Source organism: Larimichthys crocea, chromosome II, assembly GCF_000972845.2.
Source record: "Larimichthys crocea isolate SSNF chromosome II, L_crocea_2.0, whole genome shotgun sequence".
Taxonomy (NCBI): Eukaryota; Metazoa; Chordata; class Actinopteri; family Sciaenidae; genus Larimichthys; species Larimichthys crocea.
The window spans coordinates 7,513,027-7,529,888 of record NC_040012.1 but is presented as its reverse complement, the minus strand read 5'-3'; the positions used below and the strand labels follow the sequence as shown (position 1 = coordinate 7,529,888).

At 42.0% G+C, this 16,862-nt stretch overlaps 1 protein-coding gene across 1 annotated transcript; it reads right to left on the bottom strand.

Moving 5' to 3' along the window:
- Positions 1 to 1,414: 1,414 nt before the first annotated feature.
- LOC109138135 (leucine-rich repeat-containing protein 30) lies at positions 1,415 to 3,870 on the bottom strand. Its single transcript, XM_019257536.2, has one exon. It carries the CDS (start codon positions 2,748 to 2,750, stop codon positions 1,851 to 1,853), a length of 900 nt encoding a protein of 299 aa, XP_019113081.1. The 5' UTR covers positions 2,751 to 3,870; the 3' UTR covers positions 1,415 to 1,850.
- Positions 3,871 to 16,862: the final 12,992 nt, after the last annotated feature.

Below are 16,862 nucleotides of genomic sequence, written 5' to 3'. Positions count from 1 at the left end.
TTTTAAAATTTTGATTCAGTTCAAACTATTTGAATTTTTTACTTTGACCTTACTCAATATATTTAGTCATGAGCCAAAATGTTACTTTATATAGAAGAACATAATAGACAACAACTTAAATATTGCCACCAACAAAAGCTACATGTTCAATAATACAAAAGTAAAATGTTTAACTTAAACTTAAACTAAAACATACTTCCTAGATAAAGACAGGAATATTCTCTTCAAAAGAAGAGATGGGTAAAGAGGCACATTCACAAAAACCTCACACAGATTGACCGAAGAAGCAATATGAGGGCTAAACCTTGAAATGTTTTGGATAAAAGCACTTAAATGCACAGTAAATGCAGTTCATTCACCGATATCACAGCAATAAGAAACATTAGCTGATATCAGTATTGATGGACTGTATATTCCAAAAATAGATTTAATGACACGTGTGTACAATTCAATCAACAAACTCAAACCTCTTTTATTTTTAAACATAATTTAGACATCATCATTTCATAAAATGGACCTAAACGTTGCTTACTAAACAACTGTTTTAGTTCTTGGACTGGTTGAACATTCTCTAGAGGATATCAGTGCCAGCATGTAAACACATTTTCTGTATATCTTTTGTAATTTACTTAAATCTACCCACAAATCTTTCCTGTTTTTCAGGTTATTTTGCACTCTTATACACCTTTACAGCTTTGTATAATTTGCTTCAATAGCTACACTTTTAAAGGTGCAGGTTGTAGGGGCCCGTCGGCGGTGCGTTGCGTGAGCGATGTGTATTTGGTCCGTCCTCCACGCGACATCAAACCCGTCCTGAAAAAGTCCTTTCTAGAGCCAATGTTTAGTGTGTCTATTCTGCTCCCTCTGTAGATATAAAGGGCTCATTCTAAAGTAACAAAAACATTTTTCTTATTTTCAGGTAAAGATACAGAAATGAAAACATACTTATGCTTATTATATTCCATTTTTGCCAATACATTCTCTTTAATGTTACACACTGGACCTTTAAGCTTCATGGAAAATGATTGGAAATCAGGGTCCACTTGTTTAGCCTCCTTTTGCTTTCGATGTGATATCTGGCATTAGCAAGTGTACAGTAACTAGACATGTGTAACAAAACTCAAATCTTTTCAGTCTCAGTTAATACAACAGATTAATTGAATGTGATTGAATGCATTAGTTCCACTTTGCTTTATTTTGAAAAGGCAATTTTCGGTCACATTATGCGCTGTAAGTTTTTTTCCATCACTTCCAATCATTGGTGTCACAACACCCGACAACCTCAGAGGAGCTGCCACCGAGCAGCCCGGCTCTGATCTGATGGAGTGGAACAACATTTAATCAGAGTGTAAGTCCCTGTTGTGCTTTGTTTTGTTTTATTTTTATTTATTTTTTATTTTTTTTGCAGATCTTTAAGCCCCCCCCCCCCACTCCCTCCTCCACCATACTTTCCACTGACTTTACACACCTGATCCTCATGACCTGAATGCAGCAGAGAGGGTGGTGATCTGTAGCTGAACTTACCACCGCAGGCCAAACAAGCTTAACTGGCCAGTACACAAACCCCAAATGTAGACCTGTGAATTTTTGCGTGAGCTGAGCGACTCGTCCTGACCTCTTTGCTGCGGATTAACAAAATGTTTAGACATGACACGACACTTACTGGTTGTTTATTTTTAACTTTTTGCATTACATAAAAAACAGAAAGTATAAATAGTAATACTGAGTTATGGTCATTCGTATCTTCATGTAGTCGCTCACAGCATGACTACCACGTGCCAGATTTGTGCAATCGTTGCGACACACTCTTTTAAACGCACACACACACACACACACACACTGGTAGTCCCTCACGTGGGCTTGAGGTAGTTGTAGAGGGCACTGAGTCCTCCTTGCAGGACCTCCTGGATAGGCTTAAGCAGGGGGTTGTGAATAATATGAAGCCCTTTATCCAGCGGGTGGCAGGCCAACCTCCCAAGCCTGCTCAGTAGGTACAATTCCACCGGCACATTTTGCAGGTCATTGAAGTCAACATTGAGGAGTTCTAAGGACTTGAGGAAGCACAGCGTCTTAGGCAGCGTGTGGATACTGTTTCCCTCCACGATGAGGATCTTCAGGTTAACCAAGTTCTGGATCTGGTCCGCGATCGTCTCCAGACGGTTGCAAGCCAGGTGGAGAAAGACCAGACCCTTCATGCTGTAGACGCAGGTGGGGATGTGAACGATGCGGTTGTGGCTGAGGTTGAGTTTGGTCAGATTGTGCATGGTTGCCATGCTGCCGGGGAGGCCTGTGATCTGATTGTTGGCCAGGCTGAGCACCTCCAGACAGGTGCAGGACCCCAACTCCTCCGGGACCTCGCTCAGGCGGTTACGACAGGCGAACAGCACACGCAGCTTCTTCAGTAGGCCGATCTCTGGTGGGAGGCTGGTCAGGTTGTTACCCCACAGGTTTAGCACCACCAAATTGTCCAGAGTACCCAAGGCAGGGGGCAGAGAGCACAGGCAGTTCATGGACAAGTTTAGCTTCTGCACTTCTCGGAGTTCCCACAGCTCCGTAGGGGTCCCATCGAGCCCCCGCATGGCCAGGCTGAGAGTGCTGTACCCAAAGTGAACTGTGGTGTGTCTGCGGATCCTCTCAGCAGCCGAGGACAGGCTGGGCTGATCGTCTCTTATAATGCTCTTCCTCGTTTGGCTCACACTCACCTCATTCAACTCCTTGTTGGAGAAACTGCGAGACTGCTTCCCACCCATCGTCCTCGCAGTAGTGTTGATTCTGTCGCCTATAACAAGATGTCAGCGTGCGATTAGCTGAATCACCAACATTGGGACGATCGCTGAGGATAATGGCTGCTGAATGGTCTCCGGGGTTCTTGAATGAGCCGCACAGAACATGATCAATTCTACAGGTTCTTGTAGAACTCCTGATGTTTGGCACTGAACCTTGGCTCTGAGTTTTTCCTCACTGAGTTAAGTTGCGGGCTGCTGTAACTGAGCGCTATGGTGGCTCGTGGTCTGCGTCGTCCAGACCAACTGCCTGTCTTACTGTATTTCATACCCCAGCTGGTCCTGTCACTTTACAAGTCCACAGATAGCTCCACTGCTCCTGCTCCACCCACTACAGGAGGGCAGGACTGGGGATAGGATGCTGTGTAAGCTCAATCAGGCTGAGGTCACTGCCATGATCTCATACCCTAACACACAGAAATACATCGGTGCTCATGAACCCTGACATGGAACACAAGCATGTTTGTTTTGTTAGCTACACCTGCTCCCTTTTGTACTGTATTTTGCATTCAAAATAATTCAAATATTTCACATGCCATCCCCAGGCTGACTATAATCTCTTCTCACTTCTTTTTTTTTCTCCCCCTCCTCGTGTCGGCCCCTTGCGCCTTTGTGCCTGATCTCTTGTCTCAACTTAGATATGGCACCAAGTTGGCAGCCGGGAAACCGGTGAATCATCTCTCAAATAAGTAACAGTTCTTAGAGGTATTAGTGGAACCTATGCACTGACATGTGTCGGTTTAATCTCAAGTGCAAAAGGACATGGAACATTCCAGTAAGTTCCTAGAAAACTCAGCTGCTGTTCAAAATCTCATTCATGCGGCCCCCCGAGGGGAGGATCTCTCTTTATGTAAAAGCCTATACTGTGGTTCATTTGCATTTTTGAATTTGTCTTTCCCCCCCCAGCAACCTTAACACTGAGGTAAAATGTTCTTAACTCTGTTCTCTAGGGACTTCTTTGAGTATGTTTCAGCGTTCACTGAAGCTGTTTGTTCCACTTCCTTGACTTCCTTGTAGTTAGCTCGCTTTTGAATAGTTTATACAGTGCATGAGTTACTTTACAGTTCAGAGAAAGATAATACAATTATTTTTTACTTTAACTGACAAATTTCCAAACAGATTAAGGTTTTACAGACAAAACATATGATGGGGAACTCCCCCTTGTCCAACTTCAGCAGTTAAAAGTTGCTTGTATCAGTGCATCCGTAATAATAATCCAGTAGTGTGTTATGTAACAATGCTTGAGTGACTTGACTGAGGTCAAGCCCTGAATCACAAGTTTGTCCCGGAGGCCTTTTACAGTCTGTACAGCATGTGACACCTTCTACCCTTAGAGCATCAGTTCACGTAACAGAAACTCCACAACACATCCTTCAAAGTTGACTCCGCCACCTCTCTTCCATTTTTCCCCATTGAAGGCTCGTACTGGAAGGTGTTCTGTACAGATTGTAAAGCCCACTGTGTATATGAAAAATTGACTTGATTTGACTTTAGCAGGGAAGAAAACTATGAAAGACTTCAGGAAGATTTAACCAGGGAGAGATTCCTCTTACAGGACAGACATGTAGTGGATGTACAGAATGTACGGTACAGCGTGTACGCTGAGCTGCTGGGTGCAACCATACCTCGGATTTTTAAGCAACACTTTACTTCAACCCTTTTAATGTTACAGTGCTGTCCTCCATTTTTTTATTTATTTACACTTTATTTTGTCTATTTTGGTCTAGTTCTTTATTGGTTTTTTGGTGATTTCTGTCTATTTATCTCGAGTCAGATGTTTTGTTTTTTTTTTGTCAGGAACAATCCCAGCACAACGCGTGTATATTATAAATTATTATTCTCACTGTTTACATTTAGTTTTTAGTCTTTTAATATGTAAATATCATTATTCGCAAGCAACCTATTCATGCCATACATACTGTGTATACTGTAATATTAGATATATACTGAAATATCTACCTCATGTACAACCTGCTGTATAAACCATATTTATTTCAGCATCCTTCACACTATTGTCTGTCTGTTGATATATACAGATACATTTTTTGTTTGTTTAATGTTTGTTTACCTGTGTAGCTCCTTGTTTTTGTCTACATGTATTTATGTCTAAATACGTACGTACACTGAGAGCATCGTGTAACTGGAGTCAAATTCCTCCCGGCCAATAAAAGTGATTCTCGTCCTGATTTACAGAGCACACAGTGAAATGAGACAGTGTTTTGCCGAGGACCACGGTACTACATGAAACATAAAAAGCATAAAACATAGTGCAGACAGGACTAATATAAAGTGCACACACAAAATACAAACACATAAAGTGCAGTACGTTTAGACAGTGCTATTTGACAATAAACAGCACACAGACAGAGTGCAACAGACTCGGAGGTGTATGTGCATAGGCTACATATGGATATATATACAGTCCGACTAGAGTGGGTGTATGAAGTAGAGAGGTAGATATTGAATAAAGTTCAGTAGCAGCAGAGATAAAAGGTGCAAAGTGTGCATGGTGTTAACACTTTGATTGCCTGTAGGAAGAAATAAACTCTTTCCCATCTGTCTACTTAGCATTTATAAATAGTATAAAAGCACTTGTGTGAGGACACTGTGCAAGTGCTATTATAACATCTCCTATGAAGACATACTTAGCTTAGAGTGATGCTTCACAGGAACACTTAAAAAACGCAAAATACCTCATGTCTGCTTAAAACTGCATTACAGTGTGTTAATACACATTTATTACGTGTTTATAATTGCATATAAATAATAACATACTTTCAAAAAAGGACAGTAATTGTCTTTTGCCTTTCAAAATAAAAACTATTTTCATCCATATTTCTCTTGCGGCACTAATCATTCTATAAACGGTGTCACTCAAGTGATTAACATTATCTCTGCAACAGGAGACGTCTACATTCACGAGCCAGGAACACGTTATATAAACGTACGGGGTGTAAATGGGACCTTGGACTTGATCCACTTTCCTCGACAGCATTACAGAGTCTGACCAGGACTTAGAGTGGCCTTAGTCATCATTCTTCTCCCAGTCCAGTGATCAAAGTACTTGGATGACAGTTAGCAGTGATATCCAACTCTAGGGACTCGGTGGCTGTGCTGTGAGCACGGCTACATCAGCACTTATGAATGACAGGTTGAATCATGTGTTTGCTGAATTGGACACTGGAGACACTGGGCTGTTGGGGTGCATTGCCCATTCAGGCAGCCTTGCTTGTGCAGCAAGACATTGTTTTGTAAATGTGGACAGCTTCATGTTGCTGTAACTCTGTCTGGAAGCTGTGTTTTTTCTGGGTGACTGGCACAAGACAACGTCTTTATATTGCCCTCGGTGTTTTAGGAGGTGATCTGTAATGCTGATCTTGTGCATATGTGTGCCACGGCTGATTTCACAAACAGCAGGATTGCTATATCCTGCCATCGTCTATTTACATGAAAAATGACACCTCAGCTGTAACCGTCAGAACACCTCCCCTTCCCCAAACCCCCCACCACCACCATGGGCTGGAAGAGGCACAGAACACATGCTGTCAAATATGCAGAAAAACCGCCGGCTTCAATATGCATATCCCTCATTATGGGTTAACTGTAGCATTGAAACGCCTGGAAAAAGCTGAGATGGATGGACAGTTGGAGGGAGGGGGTGGGATAGAAGCTAGAATGGTAGGTGGATGAATGGACAGAGGGAGTACTGCTCATTTCTGTGACAGAGAGATGTCATCATGACATACTTCTCCATAACACACCATCGCCTAACACTTCGTCATAATCTGGTGAGGCATGAATCTTCATTAAATGCTAGGGTTTTTTTTTTGTTTTTTTTTTATCCCGTGCATGTTTTTTTTTCCCTTCCCCAAATGACTCTTCCTGTGTACCAGAGGAACAGATGTGTGGAAACAGCTTGAGATTCAAATTACAAGAAAATGGGATTTACCATTCCTCTTGCATTCGCACAACACCTTAATACAGAGTCCCATTAGCACCAAATGAGGATGAGTTATTCACTCAGAGAACAGTTACACCCTCCAGTCCTCAGGGTGACAAAAATGATCTCATTTGAGAAAGCTCATCTGGTTATGTTGCACAATAATGACTCTGGATGAGCTACCTTTAGAGACTCAAGTTCAAGATATATACCATTATTACTTGTTCATTACTTTAGAGGCTTCTGGCGATGACAGATGATATATGGCCTCGCTGCCACAGAATCTGCCGTAGGTGTCTCTGTCCTGGTGAAATGTAAGGAGTACCTGCCAAGACCCGAGGCTCTTTAGAGTCTATATTGCAGACACATTACTCCCTGAAGCCAACACTCTTATTGAAGAATATGTTCCCTCTTTAGACAGAATACGAGACAAGATCGGGTCTGAGAGACAAGAAATATGCATTTTGCAAGCCTATTGAGTCCTCCAGACAAAATTAGCAGCATGAAATGGAACAGAGCATGTGAATAAGGGTGGATGGCGAGCCACCTGAGCTGATAATCGTCTATTATTCAGCAGGTGCAGATGTGAATATTCACACCACTGGACACTTTCCACTTTCCATTTGTGCACGCGTACACATCGGCACAGCTAATGGAGTCCGTGGAAGTGGAAGTGCATTTTTTATATATTTTTTTTGTCAAAACGCGAGGGTATGTCACACGTTAGAATAACCATCTGGAAATTGGCTTGCATCGCCGCTCCTCCCAAACCTCCAGGTGACACAAAGGATTACTACTCAGCGATGCAAATAGGAAATCTGAGGGAGTGTCCAACAAGTCTGCTCGTAGGCTGGATACGAGTCCAAGAGCATTCCAGTTCGATGTATCAAATGTTCATTTATTTACCCGATTGGATACGCTGAGGTTGTCCCCCTGGCGGGTTGTGCAAATTGTCACCATGGTAATTATCGCACATTCGAGGCCTCCTTTGAAGACAAATTGGTACTTAAAGATCACAAACACAAATTCATAACCATTCTACATCTTCTTAGAATATTTTTCACCTCCTTATCAACCCTAACTGAAGCACCTCCGCTGAGTATCTTGTAATCTCCTAATCTCTCTCCCCAGGCCACATGCCAGGTATCTGTAGTTAGATCTGCGGCGAAGCAGCCGGATTCATCTTGGGATAAACTGGGACAACATGATGAATAGATAATAAAGGCACCCAGGGGAGAGTACTATCCGGGTTAACTCCACCGCATAAAGATACCATTTGTAATGATGGCTGGAATCAACAGGGAAGTGCAGTGAGCAAAGCTAACTGGGCTCCAAAGTGACCAAATCAGTCCTGACTCTGCTGATGCAGCAGATGGGGAGTACAAACCAATTGTGGCTGTGACAACAACAAGCGGGGTGATGAAGTACCATCGAGCAGACTATCTGGGTCTCACCTGCTCACTGCCACTACTACAGGCTACTGAGTGCTAAACAAAAACAGTACAGTGAGCGTGGTTGTAGACTGATGATGATGATGATGATGGCGATGATGAGGAGATAAACTGCCAATTCTTTGGGAATGGCAATGGCAATGAGGTCGACTGATTTATTTGGAGTTCAGGCTCTGACCTCGTCGCTCCATGGAAGCTCAGCAGAGACTGAGGAGTGACAGTAATGAACTTCTGCAGAGTCTGATGCCTCCCATAGTCAAACCATTATCATGCTGGAGGCTGGCTTGCATTCCTTCAAACCATTCGCAATCTTCTAGAGCCCGAGGATGCAGCGATAATGCCCTTGCAAAATAGTGTCAGATGATAGCGGAAGGGGAGGAGAATTCTGACTGAAATAGTCAGCAGGATTATACCTACAGCCTACTTTCTGGGAACCTGACTAGATGCCTGTTATATGTGAGGTATCTATACTGCGTGTGGGCCAGGCACCAGCCACCATGTAGCTATTCCCCTGTGAGGCGCTTTATCCCACCAAGGGAATTTACTATCAAATGAATGAAACGTACATGATAAATTCCTGCATGCATGATGAATCACCCCCGCAACCATTGAGGAGAATATAATGTAACACATGCAGAGTTGAGCTGGATACATGTAGCCCTCAGAGCAACATCAAACAATCAAATGCAATCAGAGACAAGAAAAACAAAGCAGATCGAATCCGCAGGAAAAAATAAATAAGAAATTCAGCATGATTTGTTCTTTGCTGTGGAAATAACTCGTCTAATTGTCGGGGTTTGCTCATTTGTTGGAGTTTATGAACTGAGTTTGAAGATAAACAAAGTAAAAAGAGTTTTTATTTTTAAATAATTAATAACTTATCGACTAATTTTAGACTTGTCGATGGCTACTAGAGACTTTGTTTGGAAGGAGTAGCAGGAGAAGAGAAATATCCTGCTCAATCCAACACTGATGATGTTAAAGAGGATTATAGAGCACTCAGTGGGGCAAAGAACAACCGGAGACTAAATCACATTTTGGTTTCACAAAGGGAACGTGCAGTCCAGGTGGGGGAACCGGTGACAGGGTGTCCTGGGTGGTGCCCGGCTGGCGGTGGCTGGAGTCCAAGTGTGCAGGTGCTTAGACGATGCAGAGCTGCATGTGGCAGGAAGATGGCAGAGAGGTTTTTACTGGAGCACGAGGAGCTCACGAGGTGCAACAAAAAGTACAGAGTTGGCTGTAGTATTGTTACAATGAGGGCGACTGAACAATCTGGCACAGGCCGGAAGGTTGAACTGGTGTTTTATGCAGTGGAAGTTGATTGGTAGTGTTGTGGAGAAATTGCTGAAGTCAATGGTCAATGGTGAGGTCAGGAAGGAAGAAAGTGTTCCTCTGATGTCTTATGCTGTATTATTTATTGACGCTTGATCCAGGAGAATTAGAGACACTCTCAAAGTTCATCAGAAGTGCCTGAGTTGGTCTCGCATTATGCCGAACTGGTGCTGGTGGATAAACTTTAAACCCCAAGATAACACCACAGATACTACACACCCAGAATTAGTCAAAGAGAATGCCTTTACCCATGCAGGTGTTATTGTCTCCCAGGAAAACACAAGGGTTAGGGTCAGAGGCAGGGTTAGGGTTATGGGTTATCACATTAACTCTCCCTGTGCTATCCAACAACTCACACAGTTTGGGTATAGAGAGCCAACGGCAATGCAGGGGCCATAGCAATCAACCTGACACCCCACATCAAGTCTACTGTCACCACATACAAGAGAGAAGGAGGTGAAAAAAAAAAGATAGACAGGGTTAGAGTTGGTTTATTATCCCGATGCAGTGGTTCGGTTTAGGCGAGAAGCCAGAGTGGTTAAGGTTAGGATAACCATCTGGGAGGCATCATGTTCAAGGATATCCAACATACAAAAGCTGGTGTACAGATGAGATGTGGTCAGCCAAAGATTAGGTGGTTGAGGGTTGGGCATGGAGCCGAAGTGGTTAGGGTTAGGTTGGTAAATGAGCTCACCCATCACAAGAAAGTTAAAAGATCTAAAAGCGGATAAATGACGCCAAGACATCGCCTACAAGCAGATCTGGCATAGTTAGCCTAAAAGCTAATTGCCATTGCCAAGCACACAAACACAGACTGAAGACACCCAAGACATCATCTCATAATATGCACTGCACAAGCTGCGAACAGCTTGGTGAAGTGAAGCTGTGATTCAAGTCAATTTTATTTATATAGCCCGATAGCACAAATCACAAATTTGCCTCAAGGGGTTTTTTACAAACCCCTTAGACTTCAATTGGATGAAGAAAAACTCAAACTCAGTCATCAATGTAGAGAGTGAAGCATTAACTTTGGGGCGAGTTCCCAAAGTCCAGACAGACAGATCTATCTATCTATCTATCTATCTATCTATCTATCTATCTATCTATCTATCTATCTATCTATCTATCTATCTATCTATCTATCTATCTATCTATCGTTCGTTCCAGATAACTTAATTTCTGCCTCAGAAACTTTAAAAGTAAATTAAATTGAGTCTGTTTAGCAAACTAATCCTGAAGCACCGTGATCAGACTGTTTACAGTCCAGCATGCTTGTTAAATATTATAAGTTGGAGCAGCACCCTGTTTGCATTAGGGGGTTTGCAAACAGCAGAATAACAGTGAGGATGGAGCAGAGGTAGGTTCAATAGACCGCCTTATTGCAAATGCTGCCTTGTGTACAATATGTTGAAGTGTGTGCAGAAAGTGAGTTGTCTCCTTGAGCTAAAGTTTGATGGTCTGGTGGAAAAAGTTTTTATTTTGACCCCAAGTGACAGCACAGTTTCATAACAAGTTCTGTTCATGTCACCAGACCTTGAAACAATAGGATCTGACAAGCTCTGTTCTGGATATTAGGATGCTTGCCAGGCCACCACTGCCAGCAAGCCATAAATGTTTCATGTGGTGCTGATATGGTAATCATTGGATCCCTACAATGACACCTTGTGAGAGTTGGATAACGATGGCTGTCTTTCAGGCCTGTGTGACTCTGGCCACGGTCCAACAGCTGAGGCACAGCCTGAAGTGGTGGATCTGTCAGTTAAAAAAGGCCCCTTTACGTCCGATAGGTGGATAAAAAGTCTCAAAGATGAGTGAAATAAAGGTGCAACGGGCGTCCTGTGGGCATCATGCAGGCATAAAGACTCTGCTGCTGAAAGATGCAACGCGAATGCACTCCTCCTGGGTTATATGCATTCCGTTTCATGAGGTTTTTTTGCGAGTGGGTCCAGGTGCCCGTTGGTGGCACAGACCCAGCTGGAGGATGTGGCTGACTCGCTCTGCTTGGCGCTCAGGCTGGCATACTAACAGAGCCAGGGGTGCTTTCACAGTGAGTTGAAAGAGGCTGGCGCCGGTACCACACACACACACACACACACACACACACACACACACACACACACACACACAGACACTCACGGTTCAGAAACACGAGCTCCAGCTGCAGGTCCACTGCTAAAGAAATTAGAGACTGGAAATCTAAAGTGATTTTTTTTTTTTTTTTTTTTAAACCTGCAACACAGTTCGTGACAAGAATATGGAACTCATGACATTAACAATCATGCCCAACGCCGCCACCTTAATCACATCTCCCTCTCGTTTGCGTGAGAATAATTGTTGGGGTGGGGGGAAAAAAAAGATATTTTCCAATCATGAGGGATGAAACAGTAAAAGGCCAACATGTCTAAAAGAGCTTAATGTATCATTTCTCTGAGGCTTGTGTAAGCCTTTTATTAAAGTGAAACAATCTTGTCAGACACCTGTTGTTCCTGCATGGGGGTATTTATTGTTGGCCTATGTCAGCACACTGTAATCCCTGGCTAGAACATGGCTGTATTAGCAATGTGACCTATTCTTGGTCATCATAATTTCCTCTGTGTATGTGTGTGTGTGTGAAAGTGGCAGAGAAAGTGACAGCGTTCATGTGTAGGAGTGTGTATTTGTATGTGTGTATCCGGTGATTGCAGGCACCCTTCAGCCATTTCAGTTGAGCTTTACTTTTTTTTTTTTGACACCCAATGTCATGCAGAACAAATCGCCTATTGCTGACACCAGTGATTTTTTTTTTTTTTTTGTCTCCACTGCTGAGAAGTGTGTGTGGAGGCAAAACATTCGGGTCTTACTGACGGGGAGTTGGACAGTTCTGTGATTAAGTAGTAATGGCCCAGGACGTGATGGGGAAACAGGGGATTTCGTTGGTCACAGGGCAATAAAAAAACTGCACACCCATGGGTGCATAGGCTATTTTTGAGAGAGTGTGTAATTATTTCAAGAGTTTTGCAGCAAAACTCTCACAACTGGCATTCAGACTGCATCTAAAAATCATTAGAAAGCTTAATTTTGCAGACATGCATCCTAAGAAGTGATTGACAAACTGCAGTTTAAAAACCAAAAAAAAAAAAAGGACTCTCTCATCTTCACCACCTTCGCCACGCCTGCCTTGAATTCCAGCGTCTGCCTATGGGCTTAACCCACTAATTGTGGCCTGGGTTCCTATGGTATTGTTGCATGCCTGTGGTTTGGTTTAAGGCCACAGTTATATTAAGACCTGGTTATTTTAACATCTATAATGGAAGACACTATCAGCTCGGATAATCAGGGATGTGTGCAGGCTGATTTATGTGTGAGGTTGTTGAGGTACAGCTTGTAATGCTCAGCTTGAGAAACAGTCTGAACCAAAAACATAACATGGAAATAAACATTAATTAGACTGTGATGTTTCTATGGGGACATATAATAGTTATTTAGCACTGACATTGCTGGTACTGGAGGTGGTTGCTGTGTGAGATATAAGTGGTGCTATGGGGACATCTGCTGGACATGGACGAGTAGGTTTCCTCTGTAGCCTGTTTATTCAAATCATCTGGTGGATTACAGTAATATTGGATTTAAGAATGATAGTAGATCTTTGTACATGATCTCATGGCAGAGATACAGCAGCATCATTCTGTTAATACTTCTATGTTATGTCCTTGGTTTGTTAGGTCTGAGTAAGGAGTATTACTACTATTACTATTAGGAGTGGTACTCAAGAAAATGTACTGTTGAGGGATCAAAATAATAATTAATACCATATACAGTATTAACTATTATTTTGATCCCTTATACTATTGCCTGTAATCAGTGGTAACTATATATTTACTCAAGTTTCATTAATTTTTATTTATTTATTTGATCGGACAGGTGAAATGTATTAATAAATTTAATTATTTTGTAGATTAAGATTAATGCCACAAAATATATTTGTCAAAAAAATAATATAATCCTATACATATATTCCAGTATATTTGGTTCTTTAAGTAGATAGTAGTAATCTCTGCGTTGCAATCTCCTCACATCACCCTCGGCTACTTTGTGTGGAGAAACAACAGTGGCAACAACAGGCCCTGTCTAGAGTCAGTATTAAGTTTGTCTGTTCTGGGCTTCTGTAGTACTGTAACACAGTGTTTCAACACGGCAGCCTCCATGGAAGAGGACCCGCTCCCACTGTAGATATAAAAGGATCATTTTTAAGTAACCAAAAGATTCTTATTTTCATGTGATTAAACATGAAAACATAGTTATGAATGTTGTAAAAGAAAAAGAGGCCCTCAGTCTTACACTGACCTTTAAAAGCAGGACTCTTCTTGTGTCTGCACTGTGGTATTGTACTTTACGAAGTAAAAAGATCTGAGTACTTCTTCATTACTGCCTGTAACTGTCACATGATGACTACTACATTAGCTCCTGTACAATAGGGTTATAAATAAGGTTTTATACCCATCATGCAAGACTTGTAATGTATCGTTGGTACTAAATCAAATGGATTTAAGTGATCTTATATGAGGCATTGACATAGTAAGTTTATATAGTACATACTGTATGATGAATATGATTTTATTTTACTATATTATTTATTTATAGAGGTCTAACAGAATTTGTTGTGTGTTCCAGGTAAAATGAACACATATGGAATCATGTACTAAACAAAAAGTGTGAAATTACTCAAAACATACCAACCTGTACCAACCTGACATCTGCACAACACACCTGATGGTCTTAACCCCATAGAGAAGGCAAGATATTCCACAAATGAACCCTGACCTATGAAGTGAAGACCATTTCAGGTGACTGCATCAGTGAAGCTCATCGCGAGAATGCCAAGAGTGTGCAAGCAGTAATCAAAAGCAACGGGTGGCTATTGTAAGAATCAAAATATAAGCATTTTGAGATTTCACACTTTTTTTGTTCGCTACAAATTCCATATGTGTTCATTCATAGCTTTGATGTTTTCAGAGAGATCAGCAATGTAAATAGTCATGGAAATCAGAAAAAACATTAAATGAGAAGGTGTGTCACAAACTATATATATATATATATATATTATTTGTAGTTTTGTATTCATGGAAATTATCTTAAAATATTTATATATATATATATATATGTATTGTATAATGTGCTGGTGTACATGGCTGCAGTCAGCCTCTGCTCTCTGACCCTATACCTATGAATGACATTGCACTCGACCACCCAGCGCGTCATAATGTCTGCCCAGCCAACACGTCCCAGAGAGCTGGCACCTCGCGGTGACGGACAGCCGTCTCATCCAATCAGAGTTTAACAACAGGCACGAACCCCTCCTTCACCCCGCGCGTATCAAATCAGGACGCAGCAGTGATTACTAATTCATTACATCGCAAAGGGGAGTGACGCAGTTATTGTAGATCTACAGACTCCATCTTTCTTTATATGACCTGAAATAACGTTTTATTACACGCCGCGGACGTGAATCCACCCACAAACTGCACAAAGGGAAAGAAAGAGGGATTCCTGCTGGCATCTGGAGGCTGTATGTCGAATCTCTGCGCCCCCTGATTTGGATGCCATTCCGGTTGGAGGTTGCGGTACACCCCGAGGACTAGATGCGATAACCAGAACGAGACATGCCGCAGCCGAAATCACGAAAAATCGCCATCCTCGGGTACAGATCTGAGGTGAGTTCACACCTGAAGACATGCAGACATGTGCGCCCTCGGATGAGACACTGATGCTAAATACTGCGGCCTTTTCGGGTCAGTTTAAGCCCCATTATAGAGGCGGTTTACGCCTCCTAAATAGACTTTATTATAGGGAGTAGGATTGACACGCAACATCTCAAAGCGCCACCAGGTGAGACTCGGCCCTTTTTTTTTTTTTAGCACATGAGGCCTCTAATAATGTGCTAAAGATAGATATTTTAATTTTTTTTACTCCTTATTCATAGTGATCCCTAACCCTGCTTTAGTGGTGTGGCCATGCTTCCTGCGGTGAAGGCCTGGAGGACCACAGGATTTGACGCATTACTGTGCAGTTTATGTTCGATCGCATCCAGAAAACCAAAGAAGCGCAATTTTATATGCGGTAAAAAAAAAAAAAAAAAAGGAGTGGAGGATGGGCAAAGATGGCAACACCACACACACACATAGGCAGACACGAAGGCCCAGCCTCATCTAATATTCCCCATACTTATTTGTTCATGGTTGGCTACTCTAAACGAGCTGATTGTAGTAAGCAGTGTTACTACAGGGAGGCGGCATGTGGTCACTGATTTTTTTTCTAGAATTTCCTTTATTATAATTATTCATTTCACAGCCATAATTCAATCTACAACCAGCACATGTGGTGATCAGCACAGATATTTTGTTAACTTTCACAATCAGAATCACTTTTATTGCACATACGAGGAATATATCAGGTAGAGTACACAGATATAGACATAAATACAGCTAAAAACAACCTTAATGGCTATGTACAGATATATATGTAAGGTATATAAGAAAAGACGACGCAGGGGACAAAGGATGCTGAAATAAGCAGGGTACGCACAGGAGGTAGGTGGATACAGTATGAATAGATAATGCAGTATTAACAGCATTTGTGTCCTTTTTTTTTTCCAGGAAAGTCCTCCTTGACAATTCAGTTTGTGAAGCCAGTTTGTCGACTCCTATGATCCAACAAGAAAACAGTAAGTGGAGATTCAAACCCTGATACACAAACTGGGTTCCTCCCACAGGAACTGGTGTAGTGAAATGTTATCTGCTCGGAACTTGATGCACTTCTTGCTTAGATGACTATTTTAATAGCACCTTTGCTTTTCCCCCCCTTCCTTTTGTATTTTATAAAAGTGTATGTATTTTTTTATGACCCAGCAGAGGTGGTGTTCAGGCAAGGTGGCCCACCTCTGCTGTGAAACACTGTGGGGGAAACCCTGAGTGTGCATTACGTTCTTTGTGTGTGAAATAGGCTTTATTATCCTTTTAACACTTCACCTCCTGTGGCCCAGTGTTTTTCTCTTGTGTGTGATTCACGTGGGGGAAAAAAAAAAAAAAAAAAAAAAAATCAGGCTCCTAGTTTTACAAAGTCAAGTCCAGCTCACAAATTCACACGCATACAACACACGATGAGGAAAAAAAACTCCACAAAAAGACAATTCAGTATTATTTGACTCATTACAACTCTGCGTACTATTGCTCCCAAGCTTTCAGCTCCATCTTGTGGCCTTCTCAGTCACTCAGTTTGCCATGGAGATGGTTAATTTGTTTTCAGTGACGGAATATGGAATTGGGATCACGCGATAAAAGTGGTCGTATATCATGCAAAGAAAACTGTACAGCTGCAATT